At 53.2% G+C, this 18294-nt stretch overlaps 1 protein-coding gene across 3 annotated transcripts; it reads left to right on the forward strand.

Moving 5' to 3' along the window:
* Nucleotides 1–8571: 8571 nt before the first annotated feature.
* SIGLEC11 (sialic acid binding Ig like lectin 11) lies at nt 8572–18294 on the forward strand. 3 transcript variants are annotated; one of them, XM_047834963.1, is made up of 9 exons: nt 8572–8702; nt 8796–9176; nt 9551–9835; nt 10039–10086; nt 14559–14816; nt 14902–15192; nt 15450–15546; nt 15833–15914; nt 17717–18294. In XM_047834963.1, exons 1-9 carry the CDS (start codon nt 8666–8668, stop codon nt 17906–17908), a joined length of 1671 nt encoding a protein of 556 aa, XP_047690919.1. In that variant the 5' UTR covers nt 8572–8665; the 3' UTR covers nt 17909–18294. The 3 variants fall into 3 exon arrangements, with proteins under 3 accessions (XP_047690919.1, XP_047690920.1, XP_047690922.1); XM_047834964.1 differs by having other exon boundaries at nt 15455–15546; nt 17717–17863; XM_047834966.1 differs by lacking the exon at nt 9551–9835.

Raw genomic sequence — 18294 nt, forward strand, 5'->3', positions numbered from 1 at the left:
AGTTTTTTCCTCTGCATCACGCTTGTAGGAGTGAGCGCAGCTCCCTTTGCATTGGTGGAGGGCAGGGAAAGCCCAGAGTGAAATCCTCAGGCGAGAACCAGGGCCCCACCAGACACCAGTCAGGGGTGGAGTCCGGGCGGGACCTAGAGTGAGACCCTGTGTCTGGGTCAGTGGAATAATTAGACAAGTAAATAAATCATTTTCCTCTTTTTTCTTTTTTTAAGTATATTTACTTTGAGAAAGCGGGGAGGGGGAGGAGCAGAGAGAGGGAGAGAGAGAGAGTCCCAAGCCGACTCCACACTGTTAGCACAGAGCCTGAGGCAGGGCTTGAACTCACGAACCGTGAGATCATGACCTGAGCCGAAATCCAGGGTCAGATGCTTAACTGGCTGAGGCACCCAGGCGCCCCTAAATCATTTTCATGTTATGAACTGCATCCTGGTTGCAACAAGAACGCAGAAGGAAACTGAAGTGAGCTGGCCGAGAGCAGTCGTGGAGAGGTACCGGCTCTTCGGTGCTGAACTTGATGGATTTTGAAGGTTGGGCGTTGAGATTCCCGGCTTCAGAATCTCTTCCCTCAAGAGAAGGGATCTAACGAGGCCAGAGCGCACGGGTCAGCTGCATTAACAGGTGTCCCAGGTGCCCTATCATCTGCGCCTCCTGCTCTGTGATCTCACTCTGAACGGTCAGGGTGACGCCACGACACCCCATGGGGTTCCCTATGACCATGCGACCAAGTGTACTGGGTTGGAGAGCGTTTCCCCCTCTCTTCCCAAATTCATGTCCTTCTCGGAACCTCGGAATGTGACCTTATTTGGAAATAGAGTCATCGCAGATGTAATCGGTTAAGATGAGTTCCCCCCCCCCCCCCCCCGCCCCGGGGCGCCTGGGTGGCTCAGTCGATTGAGTGTCTGACTTTGGATCAGGCCATGATCTCACGGTTCGTGAGTTCGAGCCCCCGTCAGGCTCCGTGCTGATGGCGCAGAGCCTGCTTCCGATTCTCTTTTTCTCCCTCTGCCCTTCCCCCCCTAAAAAAAAATAGACATTTTAAAAAATGAAAAAAAAAAAAAGGTGAGGTCCTATCACAGGAGGGTGAGTGATTAACCCAACACGACCGGTGTATTTTAATTTTTTTTAACGTTTTTATTTATTTTTGAGACAGAGAGAGAGCGTGAACGGGGGAGGGGCAGAGAGAGAGGGAGACACAGAATCTGAAACGGGCTCCAGGCTCTGAGCAGTCAGCACAGAGCCTGACGCGGGGCTCGAACTCACGGACCGTGAGACCATGACCCGAGCGGAAGTCAGATGCCCAACCGACTTAGCCACCCAGGCACCCCTCCTTCCCTGTTTTATTTATTCATTTTTTTTTAAATTTATTTATTTTTGAGGAAGAGAGAGCAGAGGAGGGAAAGAGAGAGGGAGAGAGAGAATCCCAAGCAGGCTCTGTGTTGTCAGCATGGAGCCTGACGCTGGGCTGAATCCAATGAACCGTGAGGTCGTGACCTGAGCCGAAATCAAGAGTTGGACACTTAACCCGCTGGGCCACCCAGGAGCCCTGCCCCTACAAACATTCCTATAAGAGGAGATTGGAAACAATCTCCAAAGCAAAGGGAGATTGAACACAGAAGAAAAGCAGCTCAAGGCAGAGCAAGAGGGAGAAGTTGCCGCACCCCTGGCTTTGACGATGGAGGAAGGGGCCGTGAGGCACAGAACGCAGTTCTAGAAGCTAGGAAAGGCCAGGAAGTGGATCCTCCCCTGGAGCCTCTCAAGGGAGCAGGGGTTAAACTTACATTTAGTGGCTCAGACAAAACGAATGCATTCGCTTACAGTTCTGCAGTCCAAAGGTCCCAACTGAGTCTCACGAGGCTGAAATCAAGGTGTCGCCAAGGGTTGGTTCTTTCTGGAGGTTCTAGGGGGAGAATCTGTTCCTTGCTTCTTCAGGTTCCCGGTGGTCGCCAGCACTTCTGGACCGATGGCGTCACTACAGTCTCTTTTGTCATCACATCCCCTCCTATCCCGTCTGTAGTCACATCTCCCTCTGCGTCCTTCTTACAAACTTGTGATTACACTTAGGCTACACCTGGATAACCTCTCCGTCCCGAGATCCTTAACCTCATGACACCTGCAAAGTCCCCTTTGCCCTGCAAGCTCACACATTCACAGGCTCTAAGGATTAGCGTGTGGACATCTTTGGGGGCCACCATTCTGTCTGTTACATACTCTGCCTTCTTGAATCCTCCCCCTGGAATGTGGCGTTTTCTCTGATTTTCTGTCTGGGGGAGGAGAAAGAAAGAAACGCCCTCTCAGCCCCACCCCCTCGCCACCCACTCCTTCTCTCCCTGGGCATTGTCACATTTTCTAGTCTTAGAGGTCCCACCTCTGCCCCTGGTCTGAGCCCCTCCCTGCCCTCAGCCCCAGGGAGCTCAGCCGAGCTCCTGGGAGGAGTCTGGGGAGGTCCCGACTGACTCTGCACCTGCAAATCTCTAGCTTTTGTACCGGAGCTCAACAGGTGAATTCACCTGCATGTCCGGAACTCACCTGGGGCAGTCCCAGGACTCTAGGGTTCAAGGGCTGTGAGCGGCTCAGGATTCAGCTCTCCCTGGCCCAGCTTGGGCTCACAGGCACGTTACCGTTGGTAACACAGATCAGGCACAGAGATACCCCTTTTAAGACGAAAAAATGAGTCTCGCTGTGCAGAACGAGTCAGAGGTGGGGGGCAGCCACTTCTGGGTCTTCTCTAATGAGTGATCAGGCTCTGGAGGTCCACTCAGTATTTTCATTATTATAACCACAAATTTCCTGCTTTTTAAAAAGATATTTATTTATTTTGGGGCGAGTGCAAGTGGGGGAGGGGCAAGAGGGACAGAGGATCCAAAGTGGGCTCTGTGCTCACACGCTGACAGTGGTGAGCCCGACGTGGGGCTCGAAGTCACAAACTGCGAGATCGGGACCTGAGCCCAAGTCGAACGCTCAACTGCCCGAGCCACCCAGGAGCCCCAATTTTCCTGCTTTTAAAAATTTTTTAAATTTAAAAATTTTTAAATTTCTAAAATTTTTAAAATTTTTCCTGCTTAAAAAAATTTTTTTTAAGTTTATTCAGTTTTGAGAGAGACACAGCCTGAGCAGGGGAGGGGCAGAGACACATAAATCCAAATCGGGCTCCAGGCTCTGCAGCACAGAGCCCGACGCGGGGCTCGAACCTACGAACCGCGAGATCATGACCTGAGCGCAAGTCGGACGCTTATGATCCAGATACCTAACATGGTGCCCAAGGTGTATAAGGTCTCTCTCAATATTAACTTCTGAGGCTGGTTTCAAATACCTAGCGTGTGAACATATAGACACACACACACACGCACACACACACACACACACACACACACACACACAAACAGGTATCCTTACCCCATATGGACACATGAGTACAAAACACACAGAGACACAGACGTGTGCACCCACGGACAGACACACAGATACGGACACATACACGTCCAGATGAAACAAACACACAAGACTGACGCGTACGTACACGCACGCACACACATTTGGGTGTTATTCATTGTGCATCCGGCAGACTCTGTGCCCTGTTATTTGTCTCAGGAAGGGTGGCCTCTGTATCCAGGCAACGGGACTCGGTTGTTAGGCCAAGGAAACCCAGAAGCAACGAATGATGCCTTCTGGGGAAGAGAAGGAATTAGGGTTTCTCTCTTCCACTGGACACGGCCTGGCATTGGGTGACTCCTCGGTCCTTAGCACCCATACCGGGTCAATGCCATGGGGTCACCGGTCCCTGGGATCCTGCCAGGGGCTCGCCGCTTCACCCTCATTCTTTCTGCTTGCCTATTGGAAAAGTAAGGAATTGCTTACTTGATTTGAAAGGAGGGAAGTCTGAGGGGCCCATCTTGCAATTCTGCAGAAATCGAAAAACTGGCTCAGACCAAGACAAGGCAGAGTGACTGAGCCGGAGACGGCGGGGGGTCCTCTGTCCCCTCTCCACAGGGCCTGCCCCGGAGACCCCTTCAGGGCTGCTGTCCGTGGGACCCAGGCCGGGCTGTGGACAATACGGTAACAATGGCAATTGGAGCGATGGGCAAGGAACACAGTGACCTTGGGTCTACATGCCAGGAGGTGGGGACATGCTCTGCTGACACCGTGCGGCGTCCCTGTGGTATGTCCTGGGACCATTTAAAGCGACAAGTCGCCTCATGTTTGAGAGACAAGTGGTTAAAGAGTTAAGTGAGGGCCTGGTTACAGATGAAAAGGAACTGATGCCTTCTCTGTGCGGTTTCGGATTGTGCACATCCCGTTTCCTTTTCTGTATTTGCGATGAACTCGGTGGTTTTCCGGTTCCCCACGCACGCGAGCTCGGGCTGGGGCTCGCTGCGAGCAGAGCGCAGCATGTCCACGAGGGGGCGCCCCGCGCGCGCGCGCCGAGCCGTGGTCTGCGGACAGAGAGGCCCAGGCCGCGGGGCACCGCCCCTGCTTGGCTTCTTGCACCCGCGTCTGAGGAGGGAGACAGATGTTCCGGGGGTCCCTAAGACCACCCTGCAGCTTGATGAGTCACTAGAAAGACCTGAAGAACGCAGGGAAACTGTTGTATGCATGGTGTATGTATGCGTGTATGTATTTAAATATTTTGTTTTTAAGTGATCTCTGCCCGCCCCCCCCCCCCCAAGTGGGGCTCGAATTTACAGCCCTGAGATCAAGAGACGCATGCTCTACCCACTGAGCCAGCCAGGCGCCCCTGTTGTACTCGTGGTTTTTAAAGGTTACAGATTAAAATCTGCAATGGTCGGGGCGCCTCACTGGCTTAGTTGGTAGAACGTGTGACTCTTAATCTCGGGGTTGTGAGTGTGAGCCCCACTTTAGGTGTGGGGCCTACTTAAAATAAGAATATAAAAATATATAAAAATACAGGGCATCTGCGGGGCTCAGTCGGTTGAGCGTCTGACCTTGGCTCAGGTCATGATCTCACGGTTCACGAGTTCAAGCCCCGTGTCTGGCTCTGTGCTGACAGCTCAGAGCCCGGAGCCTGCTTCGGATTCTGTGTCTCCCTCTGCCCCTCCCTTGCTCGTGCTCTCTCTCTCTCAAAATAAATAAACGTTAAAGTATATATAAAATGAAAAGAAATAAAATAAAATAAAGTAAAATAAAATAAAAATCTGCAATGGGAAAGGTGCACCGGGCAGGGCCAGGAGAGACCTGGCTCCCGCTTCCTTCTCTCCTCTCGTCGTGGAGTCATGTGGACAGCACTTAATTCTCCCAGTGCCGTGGCCTGAATTGTGTGTCCCCCAAATTCATGGGTTGAAGCCCTAACTCCTGATGTGACTGTATCATATCATGTGGGGACAGGGAGGTAACTAAGGTTCAGTGAAGTCACAAAACCACAAGAGGACCTGAAACCACAGGAAAAGTTTTCTTATAAGAAGAAACACCAGAAGGGCGCCTGGATGGCGCAGTCGGTTAAGCGTTGGACTCTTGATCTCAGCTGAGGCCATGATCTTGATCTCTCGGCTTGTCGGGCTCTGTGCTCAGCATGGAGCCTGCTTGGGATTCTCTCTCTCTCTCTCTCTCTCTCTCTCTCTCTCTCTCTGCCCCTCCCCCGGCTGTTCTCTCAAATAAATAAACAAATAGATAAATAAATAAAGAGTAAAGAAGAGACATCAAAGATCTCTCTCTACCACGTGAGGACACAGTGAGAAGGCAGCCGTCTGCAAGCCAGGAAGCTGGGCCTCCCCCGGCCGGCACCTTGCTGCCTCCAGAACTGTGAGAGATGCAGTTTCTGCTGTTTGAGCCCCCCATCTCTGGGCTTTCACGTCTGTGGTGTTTTAGGGCCCAAAGCTGACGAATGTACCCAGCGATACCGTGTCACAACACCCATGGAGCCTTGCCAATCGAGAACTCCCCGGCGTCTTGACGTCCAGGGTTTTATGGGTCCTGCTGTGCATTGTTATCTTGCCCCCCCCCCGCAAGATCTTCAAGTCCTACCCCCCAGTACTTGTGAATGTGGCCTTATTTGGAAATCAGGTCTTCACAGGTGACCAAGTTAAGGTGAGGTCACGAGAGTGGGCCCTAATCCAGTAGGACCAGTGTCCTTATAAGAAAAGGAAAGTGAGACACAGAGGCATAAGCATACTGAGAGAAGCTGATGGGAAGACACAGGGAGAGTGTGGTCTCTAAGCCAGGCCTGCAGCAGCCAGAAGCCAGGAGAGAGGCCTGGACGCATCCTCCCTGCCGACACCGGGATCTCAGACTTCCAGCTTCTGGAGGTGTCAGCAACGAATTCCTTTTGTTTTTGTTTTTGTTTTTTTTTTAATTTATTATTTATTTTGAGGAGGGGGAGGGGCAGAGAGAGAGAGAGAGAGAGAGAAAATCCCAAGCAGGCTCCGCACTGTGGGCGCAAGCCCGATCCGGGGCTCGAACTCACGAACCATGAGATCATGTCCTGAGCGGAAATCCAGATTGGACGTTTAACTGACTGAACCACCCAGACGCCCCTCAATTCCTATTGTTGTAAACCTCCTAGTCTGTGCTGCTCTGCACGTAGACAGGGATGGCCAGCATGGCTGACCTCAGTTGTTCAGATTCTAACCGTCTCCCCCAGAAGTCAAACTGATCCAATGCCTTTGTGCTGTGGCCCAAGGCCCCCAGGTAAACCAGCGCACTCTCATCAGGCAGGACACTCCCGTTCCAAGGGCTCAAGGGTTCCCTCAGGCAAAGAGCAGACCTCTCTTTGCTTAAAGGCTAATTTTTTTTTTAATGCTTATTTATTTTTGAGAGAAACAGAGCGAGAGCGAGAGCGAGAGCGAGAGCGAGAGAGAGAGAGAGAGAGGAGGGGAGTAGGGGAGAGGCAGAGAGAGAGAGGGAGACACGGAATCGAAGCAGGCTCCAGGCTCTGAGTGGTCAGCCCAGAGCCCAGGGTGGGGGCTCAAACTCACGAGCCGTGAGATCATGACCTGAGCTGGAGTTGGACACTTAACCGATTGAACCACCCAGGCGCCCCCTGCCCTCCAGATCTTAAAGTTTATATAAAGAGAGGCCTTAACTGTGTTCAGTCACCTATACCTCGCGGGTGTTCTCGAAGCTGTGTCCTTGGAGCGGACTCTGGGAGCAGAAAAGGCAAGCAGGACCCACGTTCCAAGGACGGGGGAGGGGATGCGGAGCCTCCAATGGCCTGGGTCCAGCTCACAGGTCAACTGGTGGTCACATCTTTTTTTTTTTTTTTTTTAAGTATATTTATTTTGAGAGAGAGAACGAGAGAGAAAAAGCCCGAGCGGGGGAGGGGGAGACAGGATCCCATGCAGGCTCTGTGCTGACAGGTCAGAGCCTGGAGCCTGCTTTGGATCCTGTGTCTCCCTCTCTCTCTGCGCCTCCTCTGCTCATGCTCTGTCTGTCTCTCTCTCTCTCAAAAATAAATAAACAGTATTTAAAAAAAAAAAAAGAGTCAGACACTTAACCAACTGAGCCACACAGGCTCAGGGACTTAAGGTCAACAACTTAAGGTCAAGTCCCCCTCAGGCTTGACTGGGAGGTGGGCATCACCGGGGGGTGGGCAGTGTAGACCTTCACAGGTGCCTAGGGCTCCCACCTCTCAACTCGGCAAGGCTCAGACCCTCTCTGTGCCCAGGTGGGGCGTGTGAGTGGGAGTGGGGCCCGGGGAAGGAGGAGGTGGGGGCGTGGGGGAGGCTTGACGGCGTGTGACCCAAGGTTCCATTTTCTCTAGTTCGTGTTCCTTATCTCATTAGGGCTTCACTTACAAAGCACAAATTCAAAGATAAAATTATTAAGCATTTCAAGATGGCAACCTCAGAGCATCACCCACCCCCCCCACCAAGCGTGAGGCCCTTCTGAGTGCGGGGACCCTGTGTCCTTGCTTGCTTCTCACCGTGGAACCCGGAGCGTGTGTGGACTGCAGACAGACGGACAGACAGACGTGGCCCGAGGCATGCAGGGAGGCTGAGTGCCCTTGGGGAGCGGGGTGGGCACTGGGTTCTCTTCTTTGTCTCTGTATGTAGCAGATGTTTGCCTGGTGAAAGAAAGAAAGACAGACAGAAGGAAAGAAAGAAAGAAAAAAGAAAAAGGGAAAGAAAGAAAGAAAGAAAGAAAGAAAGAAAGAAAGAAAGAGGAAAGAAAGGGAGAAAGAAAGAAAAAGAAGAGGAAAGAAAGAAAGAAAGAAAGAATTCTGAGAAAGAAAGAAAGAAAGAAAATTCTGAGAAAGAAAGAAAGAATTCTGAGAAAGAAAGAATTCTGAGAAAGAAAGAAAGAAAGAAAGAAAGAAAGAAAGAAAGAAAAAGAAAGAAAGAAAGAATTCTGCCTCTAGTACCTCACCTGGAGCCCTTACTCACTGACTCCCCCGAGAGCCCCCACTGCCAGGACTGCCCTCCCCACCCCCCCACCCCCCGAGGCTGGAACTGGGCTCCTTCCCTGTTGAGGCCCAGCCTTGAACCCTTTCTGCCCTGTTGCTCCCTTCTGTGAAAGGAGAAGTTGGAAGAAGGGATTCTCCAGGACATTGTGGTTCCCTTCCTGCGGTTCCTCTTCTGTGGATGGTCACTCTCCACTTCTTCCCCCACAAGAAGCTTCCTGTTGGAGCTTCCTTCCAGGACAGACAGGCACGCCTAGAAGCCAGACCGTTCGGTGGCGGGCCCAGCCCCCGGGGACCCCAGAGATGCTGCTGCCGTTGCTGCTGCCGCTGCTGTGGGCAGGTGAGTGGGTTGAGGGGTTGAGGGCCGGGGTCGGGGGGGGGGGGCGGCAGGGGCTTCGCCTGTCACTGTCGCTGAGCCTCAGTGTGCCCCCAGGGTCCCTGCAGGAGAATCCCGGGTACAAGCTGCAGGTGCAGAAGTCTGTGACGGTGCAGGAGGGCCTGTGTGTCCACGTTCCCTGCACCGTCTCCTACCCCGGGGTTCGCAGGAGCCCCTCTGCACATGTTTATGGCTCCTGGTTCCGGAAAACCTATAACTCCAGAGGGGATGTTCTCCTGGCCACAAACAACCCTGCCAAGGGCGCAAAGAGGAAGAACAGATTTTCATTTCACCTCGCCGGAGACCCTGGGGACAGGGACTGCTCCCTGAACATCACAGACGCCCAGAAGGGAGACAGTGGAAAGTATTATTTTCAACTGGACACAGGTTCCATGAGACACAGTTACCAAAGTGACCTGCTCACTGTGACTGTAAGAGGTATGGAGGGGCCCCGAGAGTCCGTGACAGGGATGGGGGAGCACGTCTTCGAGGGCAGACATGGACCTCCTGCTGCTCACCTTTTTTTTTTTTTTTTAAGTTTATTTATTTTTGAGAGAGAAAGAGAATCCCTAGCAGGCCCCGCACTATCAGCGTGGAGCCCTGCTCAATGTGGGGCTCGAACCCACAAACCGAACCGTGAGATCATGACCTGAGCTGAAGTTAGATGCTTAACCAACTGAGCACCCTCCCCAGGCGCCCCCGGTGCTCACCTTTAAGGGGGGAACAGTGGAGCGTGGTCAATTTAGGGTTGGGGTGCCTCTTTCAGAGGCACACACAGAGGGGTCCCCTCTGGTCTCGTGTCTCCTCTCCAGCGCTGACACAGACCCCAGATATCCGTATCGAGGAGCCCCTGGAGTCTGGCTCTCCCAGCCACCTCACATGCTCTGTGCCCGGGGTCTGTGATGGGGTGACGCCCCTCACCCTCTCCTGGACGGGAGCTGCGCTCAGACCTCCAGGACCGGACCTGGAGGCCTATAACTCCTCGGAGATCCTGCTCACCCCCCGTCCGCAGGACCACGGCACCAACCTCACCTGTCATGTGACCTTCCCCAGGGCTGGTGTGAGCACCCAAAGCACCATTACGCTCAACGTCTCCTGTGAGAGTGGGGGAGGGGGGAGGGGGGCAGGGGCAGGACTAGTTGTCTGCAGATGCCTGCGGGGTGGGGCAGGTGGCTCCGAGGGGCTGCAGGGGGGACACGGGACTTGTCTGTTTCTATTTCCATTTCTGCGTCTCCTGGGGGCGGGCGGCGGGGGAAGGGCCAGCTTTGACTCTATGCCTCTCTGTGTCCCTCTGTCCTAGATGCTCCACAGAACTTGACCATCGGCATCTCCCGAGGAAATTGCACAGGTGGGTCCAAGGGCCTCGAAGCCAACCCGGGAGGGCCAGGGTGATGCACAGCGAGAGCAGAGTCCGGAGGCTTCCCTTTCGCTGTGTGACGGATTGTTTTTGCTTACTATTCATTAGCCGCAAAGACAACTTGTCAAATACGTGCACGTTATGGAGAATCACCACAAAATGAACACCTTGGTGGTCAGTGACGAGGTTAAGAACTAGATGGGGCGCCTGGGTGGCACAGTCGGTTAAGCGTCCGACTTCAGCCAGGTCACGATCTCGCGGTCCGTGAGTTCGAGCCCCGCGTCAGGCTCTGGGCTGATGGCTCAGAGCCTGGAGCCTGTTTCCGATTCTGTGTCTCCCTCTCTCTCTGCCCCTCCCCCGTTCATGCTCTGTCTCTCTCTGTCCCAAAAATAAATAAAAACGTTGAAAAAAAAAAAAAAGAACTAGAACAGGGGCGCCTGGCTGGCCCATTCGGTGGAATGTGCAACTCTCGATCTCAGGGTTGTGAGTTCGAGCTGCACATTGGGCATAGAGGTACTTTAAAAAAAAAAAAAAAGGAACAGCAACCCCACTTTTGGAACACCCTGAATGCTCCTTCCTAATTTCAGCCCCTTTCATCTGGCCTCAGAGAAAGCCATCACACGGGATGCTGTGTTATCATTCTTTCTACTTAATTTTACTTTATTTTTTAAAGTGTATTTATTACAAATTTTTTATGTTTATTTATTTTTTGAGGGAGAGAGAGAGAGACTGAGGTTGAGCAGGGGAGGGGCAGAGAGGGAGACACAGAACCTGAAGCAGGCTCCGGGCTCTAAGCTGTCAGCACAGAGCCCAACATGGGGCTTGCACCCACCAACTGTGAGATCACGACCTGAGGCAGAGTCGGGCACGTAACTGACTGAGCCACCCAGGCGCCCCTATTTATTTATTTTGAGAGAGAGAGAGAGCACGAGTGAGCCAGAGTGGGGGGAGGAGCGGAGAGAGAGGGAGAGAGAGAGAATTCCAAGCAGGATCCACGAGGGGCTCGATCTCCTAAACTCTGAGATCGTGACGGAAGCCAAAATCAAGAGTCAGATGCTGAACCACCTGAGCCACCCAAATGCCTTTATTTTTGTTTTTGACGAAGGTGTTGTTGATGAATAAATTGTATATATTCAAAGTGTACAACGTGATGATTTGATACAGGTAGATTCGATATGTGTAGACTTGATACACGTTTACTCTGCTAAAGGATTCACACAATCTAGTTAATTAACACATCCACGTATCTTCTTTTTTTTCTTACCATTTTACCAAATATGTTGGAATCTCTACGCGATGTTTGCTTGCCAGTGTTTTTGAAAGCTTATGTGACACAGGACTGAAACATACGTGTTCCTCTCTGACGTCTGAGTTATCTTTTTAAGTTGAAATTCAGCTCCCATCCCATGAAATCAGCCCTTTCAAAGTGAGCAAGTTCGGTGACATTCAGGACATTTGTGATGTTGTGAAACCACCGCTGTATGTAGTTGCAAGGCATTTTCGTCACCCCCCCCAAAAAAGCCCTGTACCCATTAGCAATAACTCCCTATTTCCCGCTCCCTGCAGCCCCTGGCCACTAATCAACTTTCTTTGGCCGTGAACTTGCCTTTTCCGGATATTTTATATAAATGGAATCTTACAGCATGTGGTCTTTTGGTCTGGCTTCTTCCACTTAGCATGATGTTTTCTTTTATATATCCATCTATCTCTATCTCTATCTCTATCTCTATCTCCATATCATCTATATCTGTAGATAGATTTTTTTAGGGGCATCTGGGTGGCTCAGTCGGTTAAGTGTCTGACTCTTGATCTTGGCTCAGCTCATGACCTCACGGTGTGTGAGTCTGAGCCCTACATCAGGTTCTGTGCTGACACTGTGGAGCCTGCTTGGAGTTCTCTCTCCTCTCTCTCTCGCTCTCTCTCTCTCTGCCCCTATTTTAAAGTGTATTTATTTATTTTTGAGGGGGAGGGCAGAGAGAGAGAGAGAGAGAGAGGATCCCAAGCAGGCTCCACACCATCAGTATGCAGAGCTGGACTCAGGGCTTAAACCCACGAACCGTGAGATCATGACCTGAGCTGAAGTCGGACGTTCAACCGACTGAGCCCCCCAGGCGCCCCTCACATCCCATTTTCAACAGGCACTTGAGTTGTCCACGGTTTTCAGTTTTCATGATAATGCTGCTGGGAACATTCCCCTTGTCAACAGAAGAGCCTTTCTTTAAGGCACGTAGATTTCTCAGGGATCTTGCGACAATGCAGATGTGACTCAGGAGGCGTGTATGGCCTCTGGTTCTGCATTCTTTTTTTTGTTTTTTATGTTTATTTTTTTTAAATTTTTTTTAACGTTTATTTATTTTTGAGACAGAGAGAGACACAGCACGAACGGGGGAGGGGCAGAGAGAGAGGGAGACACAGAATCGGAAGCAGGCTCCAGGCTCTGAGCCATCAGCCCAGACAGAGTCCGATGCGGGGCTCAAACTCGCGGACCGCGAGATCGTGACCTGAGCTGAAGTCGGACGCTCAACCGACTGAGCCACCCAGGCACCCCTATGTTTATTTTTTAGAGAGAGAACACTCAGGTGCGCATGAGCGTGAGCAGGGGAGGAGCAGAGAGAGAGGAGGAAAGAGGATCTGAAGCTGGTTCTGTGCTGACAGCAGGGAGCCTGATAGGGGGCCTGAACTCATGACCATGAGATCATAACTTGAGCCAAAGTTGGAGGCTTAAGGGATAGAACCATCCAGGCACCCCATGGTTCTGCCTTTCTAACCAGCTTCTGGAGGGTGCCAGGGTACCCCGGGGGGATGGGACTGTAAATTTCATGCCCAGGAACAAAACTGTGGGATTTTAGGGATGTGTATTTCAAAAAAAATTTTTTTTTAACGTTTATTTATTTTTGAGACAGAGAGAGACAGCGCATGAACGGGGGAGGGGCAGAGAGAGAGGGGGACACAGAATCTGAAACAGGCTCCAGGCTCTGAGCAGTCAGCACAGAGCCCAACGCGGGGCTCGAACTCACATACCGCGAGATCGTGACCTGAGCCGAAGTCGGACGCTTAACCGACTGAGCCACCCAGGCGCCCCTAGGGACGTGTATTTCAATGTTACTAGATAAGGCTATTATGGAATAGCTCTGGAAGGCCACACAAGAAACAGGCGATAAATGTTGCCTTTGACGAGAGGAATTTGTTGCCTGCAGGTTAGTTAGCATGGAAGGGAGACTTCTCTCAGAACACCCCTTCCTCCTTTGTGACTTTTAGAATGCAAAATGTGGACACCCCACTCATCCTGAGACAACTGGGGGAAAGGAGGTGAAGAGGTAGGGGTCAAGTCCTGAAGAGCCTTGAAGGGTTTGGTATTCGAAGTTTGGGCACTTGAGCCAGGGGTGTTCAGCAGCTGGGGAAAGAGAGAGAAGTGTAGCGAAGGGCGTGTGCCTTGAAGAAGCCAGTGTCCATCAGTGGATGGACAGATAGACACAACGTGGCCCATCCATGCAATGAACATGATTCTGCCACAGAAATGAGTCCAGCACTGGGGCGCCTGGGTGGCGCAGTCAGTTAAGCATCCCACTGTAGATTTCTGTTCAGCTCGTGACCTCACAGTTCGTGGGACCGAGCCCTGCAACGGGTTCTGTGCCGACAGCACGGGGATTGGGATTCTCTCTCTCCTTCTCTCTCTGCTCCTTGCCCGCTCTCACATGTGCTTGCTGGATTGTGAGTGCTCATTCTCTCTCAAAATAAATAAATTTAGAAAGAAGGAAAGAAAGAAAGAAAGAAAGAAAGAAAGAAAGAAAGAAAGGGAGTGTAGCGCTGACAGGTGCTATAAGGCGGTGAACCTTGGAAACATCATATTGCAAGGCACACAAAAGCCCACAGTGGCCTACGATTCTATTTGGATACAATGTCCAGAATAGACAGATCTGTGGAGACAGAAAGTAGGTTAGGGGTTGCCAGGGGCCGGGGGACGGGAGCAACGGAGGAGGCAGCTGAGGGGTGGCTTTTTTGGGGGTGATGAAAAAGTTCTGAAACTGATTGTGGTAATGGTCACCGCAGGACTCCTTTTCAAGTGGTATATACATGGAATTGCATGGTATGTGAATTATATCACAATAAAGCTGCTTAAAAACTACTTGTGGTTGGCGCGCCTGGGTGGCTCAGGTCATGAGCACGCGGTTCGTGAGTTCGAGCCCCACGTCGGGCTCTGTGCTGACAGCTCAGAGGCTGCTTTGGATTCTGTGTCTCCCTCTCTCTCTGCCCTACGTGCCTACTTGCGCGCGCTCTCTCTCTCTCTCAAAACTAAATAAACATAAAACACACACACACACACACACACACACACACACACACACACACAAAACCTACCTGTGGAGATCCCTTCCCAACTTATGGAAAATGGAGAGGAGAGAGAAATAGGCCTCGGCCCTGGGCTGGGGGTGCTCACCCTCGCTCTTTCTCTCTTCCTCCAGAACTGAAATACCCAGGGAATGGCTCATCTCTTCCAGTCCTGGAAGGGGAATCTGTGTTCCTGGTCTGTGTCGCCGACAGCAACCCTCCAGCCACACTGAGCTGGGCCCAGGGGAGCCGGACTCTGAGCCCGTCCCAGCCTTGGAAGCCCGGGGTCCTGGAGCTGCCCCGAGTGGAGTCGGGCCATGAAGGCGAATTCACCTGCCGAGCTCAGCACGCTCGGGGCTCCCAGCACGTCTCCCTGCGTCTCTCTGTGGTCTGTGAGTGTGGGGACCCCCGGGGGCGGGACGCCCGGGGCCTGGGGAGCAGAGGCGTCGCTGACCCTGCCCCCCCACCCCCCCGCAGGCCCCCCGCGGCTGCTCGGCCCCTCCTGCTCCTGGGAGGGCGAGGCGCTACGCTGCACCTGCTCCGCCCGAGCCCGGCCGGCCCCCACCCTGCGCTGGCGGCTGGGGGAGGGGCTGCTGGAGGGGAACCACAGCGACGCCTCCTTGACCGTCACCTCCAGCTCCGAGGGGCCCTGGGCCAACAGCTCCCTGAGCCTCAGGGGGCCGCTGCGCTCCGACCTCAGACTCGGCTGCGAGGCCCGGAATGAGCACGGGGCCCAGAGCACTGCCGCCGTCCTGGTGTTGCTGCCAGGTCTGGGGGCTGTGGGGAAAGGGTGGGCAGAGACGGGGGGGAGAAAGGAGTCTGCATCCTGGAGAAGACGGTCTGGGTGGGCGTGGGGCTGGGGTCTGGATGGGAAGGGGTGAGAGAGAGGAGGAAGGAGGGGGGCAGAGTCCGGGTTTTCTGCAGGTTGGGGGATGAAGAACATGAGAGCCCAAGTTTGCGGGAGGCAGGGGCACAAGCGGCCTGGGGCTTGGAGGGGACTCACCGGAAACCTCACTCCTCTGCAGCGCAGCCTCTGCTTGGGGGAGGATTCGTTCTGGCGGCTGCCGGGGGTGCTGGTGTCGCTGGCCTGCTCGGTCTCTGTGCTTGTCTCATCTTCTTCATGTGAGTGTTGTCCCTGGGAGAGAGGGCGGGTGCGCGGGATGGAAGGGGTCCGCGTCCTACGGTCCCAGGCGGCCCCAGCGGGAGGAGCCCTGGTGGTGCCGAGGCTTCGAGATTGGGGCACTGGGGCAGAGAATCAAAGGAGGGCTGTTGCCGCCCTGATCACGCCTGTTTGCGCGGGTCGGCGGGCTCCGTGTGTCCCCTCCTCCGGCCGTGCTCAGCCTTGCCAGCCTCTTAAGCAGGGGGCAGTAGCTCACTCCAGGCTGACAGGTCCCGGCCTCCCCCGCAGAGTGAAGACCCGCAGGAAGCAGGCCCCAGAGACAGCAGCTGGCGGCAAGGAAGCTGCCTGCATGTTGGGTCCCATCTCCTGGGTGAGTGCTGAGCCCTCTGTCCGTCGGTGTCCCATGTGGCCACCACCCTGGGATGGCCACGGCCACACCCTAGAAGACTTAGATGGTCATCGTGCTCGGACAGGCTTTTGGTCTCAGGTCCCCATCAACTCAGTCACCCAATCCAGCGACATGGGAGTCACTTGCCCCTCTGCTCTCCGACTCACCTTGTGGAGCCTGTCCACCTTGCACAGCCTGTCCAGCTTCCTGTGGACCCTGGACCCTCCCCACCCCCACCTCCTCAGGTCTCTCTGGACCCCGGACCCACTTTCCCTTCCTTCCTCTCTCTCCTCCCTAACACAGGATGCCAGGGAGATCCCACCCCGCAAATAATTATTGCCAACTACAAAGTTCAGGGGTCCCCAAGACACTCTCAGCTTCAATAGTTCACCAGAAGGACTCCGAACTCACTGAAATCTGTTAGACGCCCACCAGGGAAGCTCACCCTGGCCACGTGGAGGGTTGGTGACATAGGCATGGAGCCCCTGTATGGCTAATCTTTGTTGTTGGTGTCCAGCCCTCTAGAGGTCAAGCCGATATTGTGTGGCCCAAGGCCTCACCAGAAATCACGTTGTTAACATAAGCTGTTTGGGGCGTGGTGAGCGCTTGACCGCACAATATCCTTTGATTGAAAAAAAAATATATTTATTTTGAGAGAGAGAGAGACAAGAGTGCAAGCGGGAGAGGGGCAGAGAGAGAGAGGGAGAGGGAGAGGGAGAGAGAGAGAGAGAGAGAGAGAGAGAGAGAGAGAATGCCAAGCAGGTTCCGCACGGTCAGCGCAGAACCAGATGCAGGGTCGATCCCACAAACCATGAGATCATCATGACCTGAGCCGAAATCAAGAGTCAGATGCTGGGTGGCTCAGTCAGTTAAGCATGTGACTTCGGCTCAGGTCATGATCTCCCTGTCCATGAGTTCGAGTCCTGCATCGGGCTCTGTGCTGACAGCCTGGAGCCTGCTTCAGATTCTGTGCCTCCCTCTCTGTGCCCCTCCCCCACTCGTGCTCTGCCTCTCTCTCTCTCTCTCTCTCTCTCTCTCTCTCAAAAATGAATAAACATTAAAAAAAAAAAAAGAGTCGGACGCTAAACTGACTGAGCCACTCAGGCGCCCCAACATTGGTTTTAATTGATTTTAATGTCTGTGCTACAATTTTGTTATAGTGTTTGCCTAAATTTCTGAGATGTGGAGTGGTCCCTGAGGGCAGTCGGTTCTTCGCAAATCCCTGTCCTTTTCACACCACCCACCCCATTTCTGTGCATCCTATCTCAATTTGCTATTAGATAGTAGTATAATTGACTACTACCTTAATGTCAGTGCCCCCTACTGCAAGCTAGTGGGAGGTAATGGATGATGTCTACTTTGTTCCCCATTGAGTAGCCAGGGTCTGACACGGGACAGCTCTTCCATAAGGTGGCCACTGGGGCCAGAGAGACCTGGGCATTCATCTTGGCCCTACCAACAACTGAATGTGTGATTTGGGAATATTTACCTAGACTCGGTTTCTCCACCTGATGAATGGGGCTAATAGTGCCTCCCTGATGGCTTGTGGTGAGGCATCTAGGAGCCTGGCAATTGATTACCAAGGGCGAGGCATTCTTACTCTCACGTATTTATTGAATGAGTGAGTGAATGAATGAATGAATGAATGGGGGCTCAGCCAATGCTTGTGGAATGAATGATGAAAGACTAAGTGGTTTCCAGCTTCCGGGCTTGCCGTGGGTCCCCCTCACTATCTGCCAGCTCCCGTTATCCTAATTTGACCCCCTTCTTTCCCCGCCACTCAGGGTTCCCAGCATGAGGATCGGTCAAGCACCCCCCTAGACCACCCGCCCCCAGCCATGGCCGCTCCCACCTCGGAGGAGGGAAAGGAGCCCCACTATGCTTCTCTCACCTTCCATGGGCTGAAGCCCTGGAACCTTCCGGACCCGGAGGCCACCAGCACCACCGAGTATTCAGAGATCAAGATCTGCAAGTGACGCCTCCAGCCAGCTCCTGCAACCGCTGGCTAGAGGGCTCAGGGCTTCTCAAGAAGGGACACCTCCGGGACAATTCCTGAGTGAATAGTTTTCCACAGAAACGGGTCGCCAACCGGTGTGGTGTGTTGGCGTCCACCTGTGTGGGGATGGGCAGAGCTGGGCTCACATTTCAGCCAGTCACCGATAAATTACAAGCCGGTGCAGAGAGAGCACTTTGCCCGAGGTCACGGGCTCTTCCCAGGGTAACCGACCTGGTCAGGAGGATTCCTGACCCGGCCCCCGTCCCGCCCCACTCTGAGCCTGCTTTCTGGAAACCCAACTTGTGTATTGTCACCACACGGAAAACCATTCCCGGATTTTCTGCAATAAATGACAGGTTATCTAAA

The sequence above is a fragment of the Prionailurus viverrinus genome, chromosome E2 (assembly GCF_022837055.1).
Source record: "Prionailurus viverrinus isolate Anna chromosome E2, UM_Priviv_1.0, whole genome shotgun sequence".
Classification (NCBI taxonomy): Eukaryota; Metazoa; Chordata; class Mammalia; order Carnivora; family Felidae; genus Prionailurus; species Prionailurus viverrinus.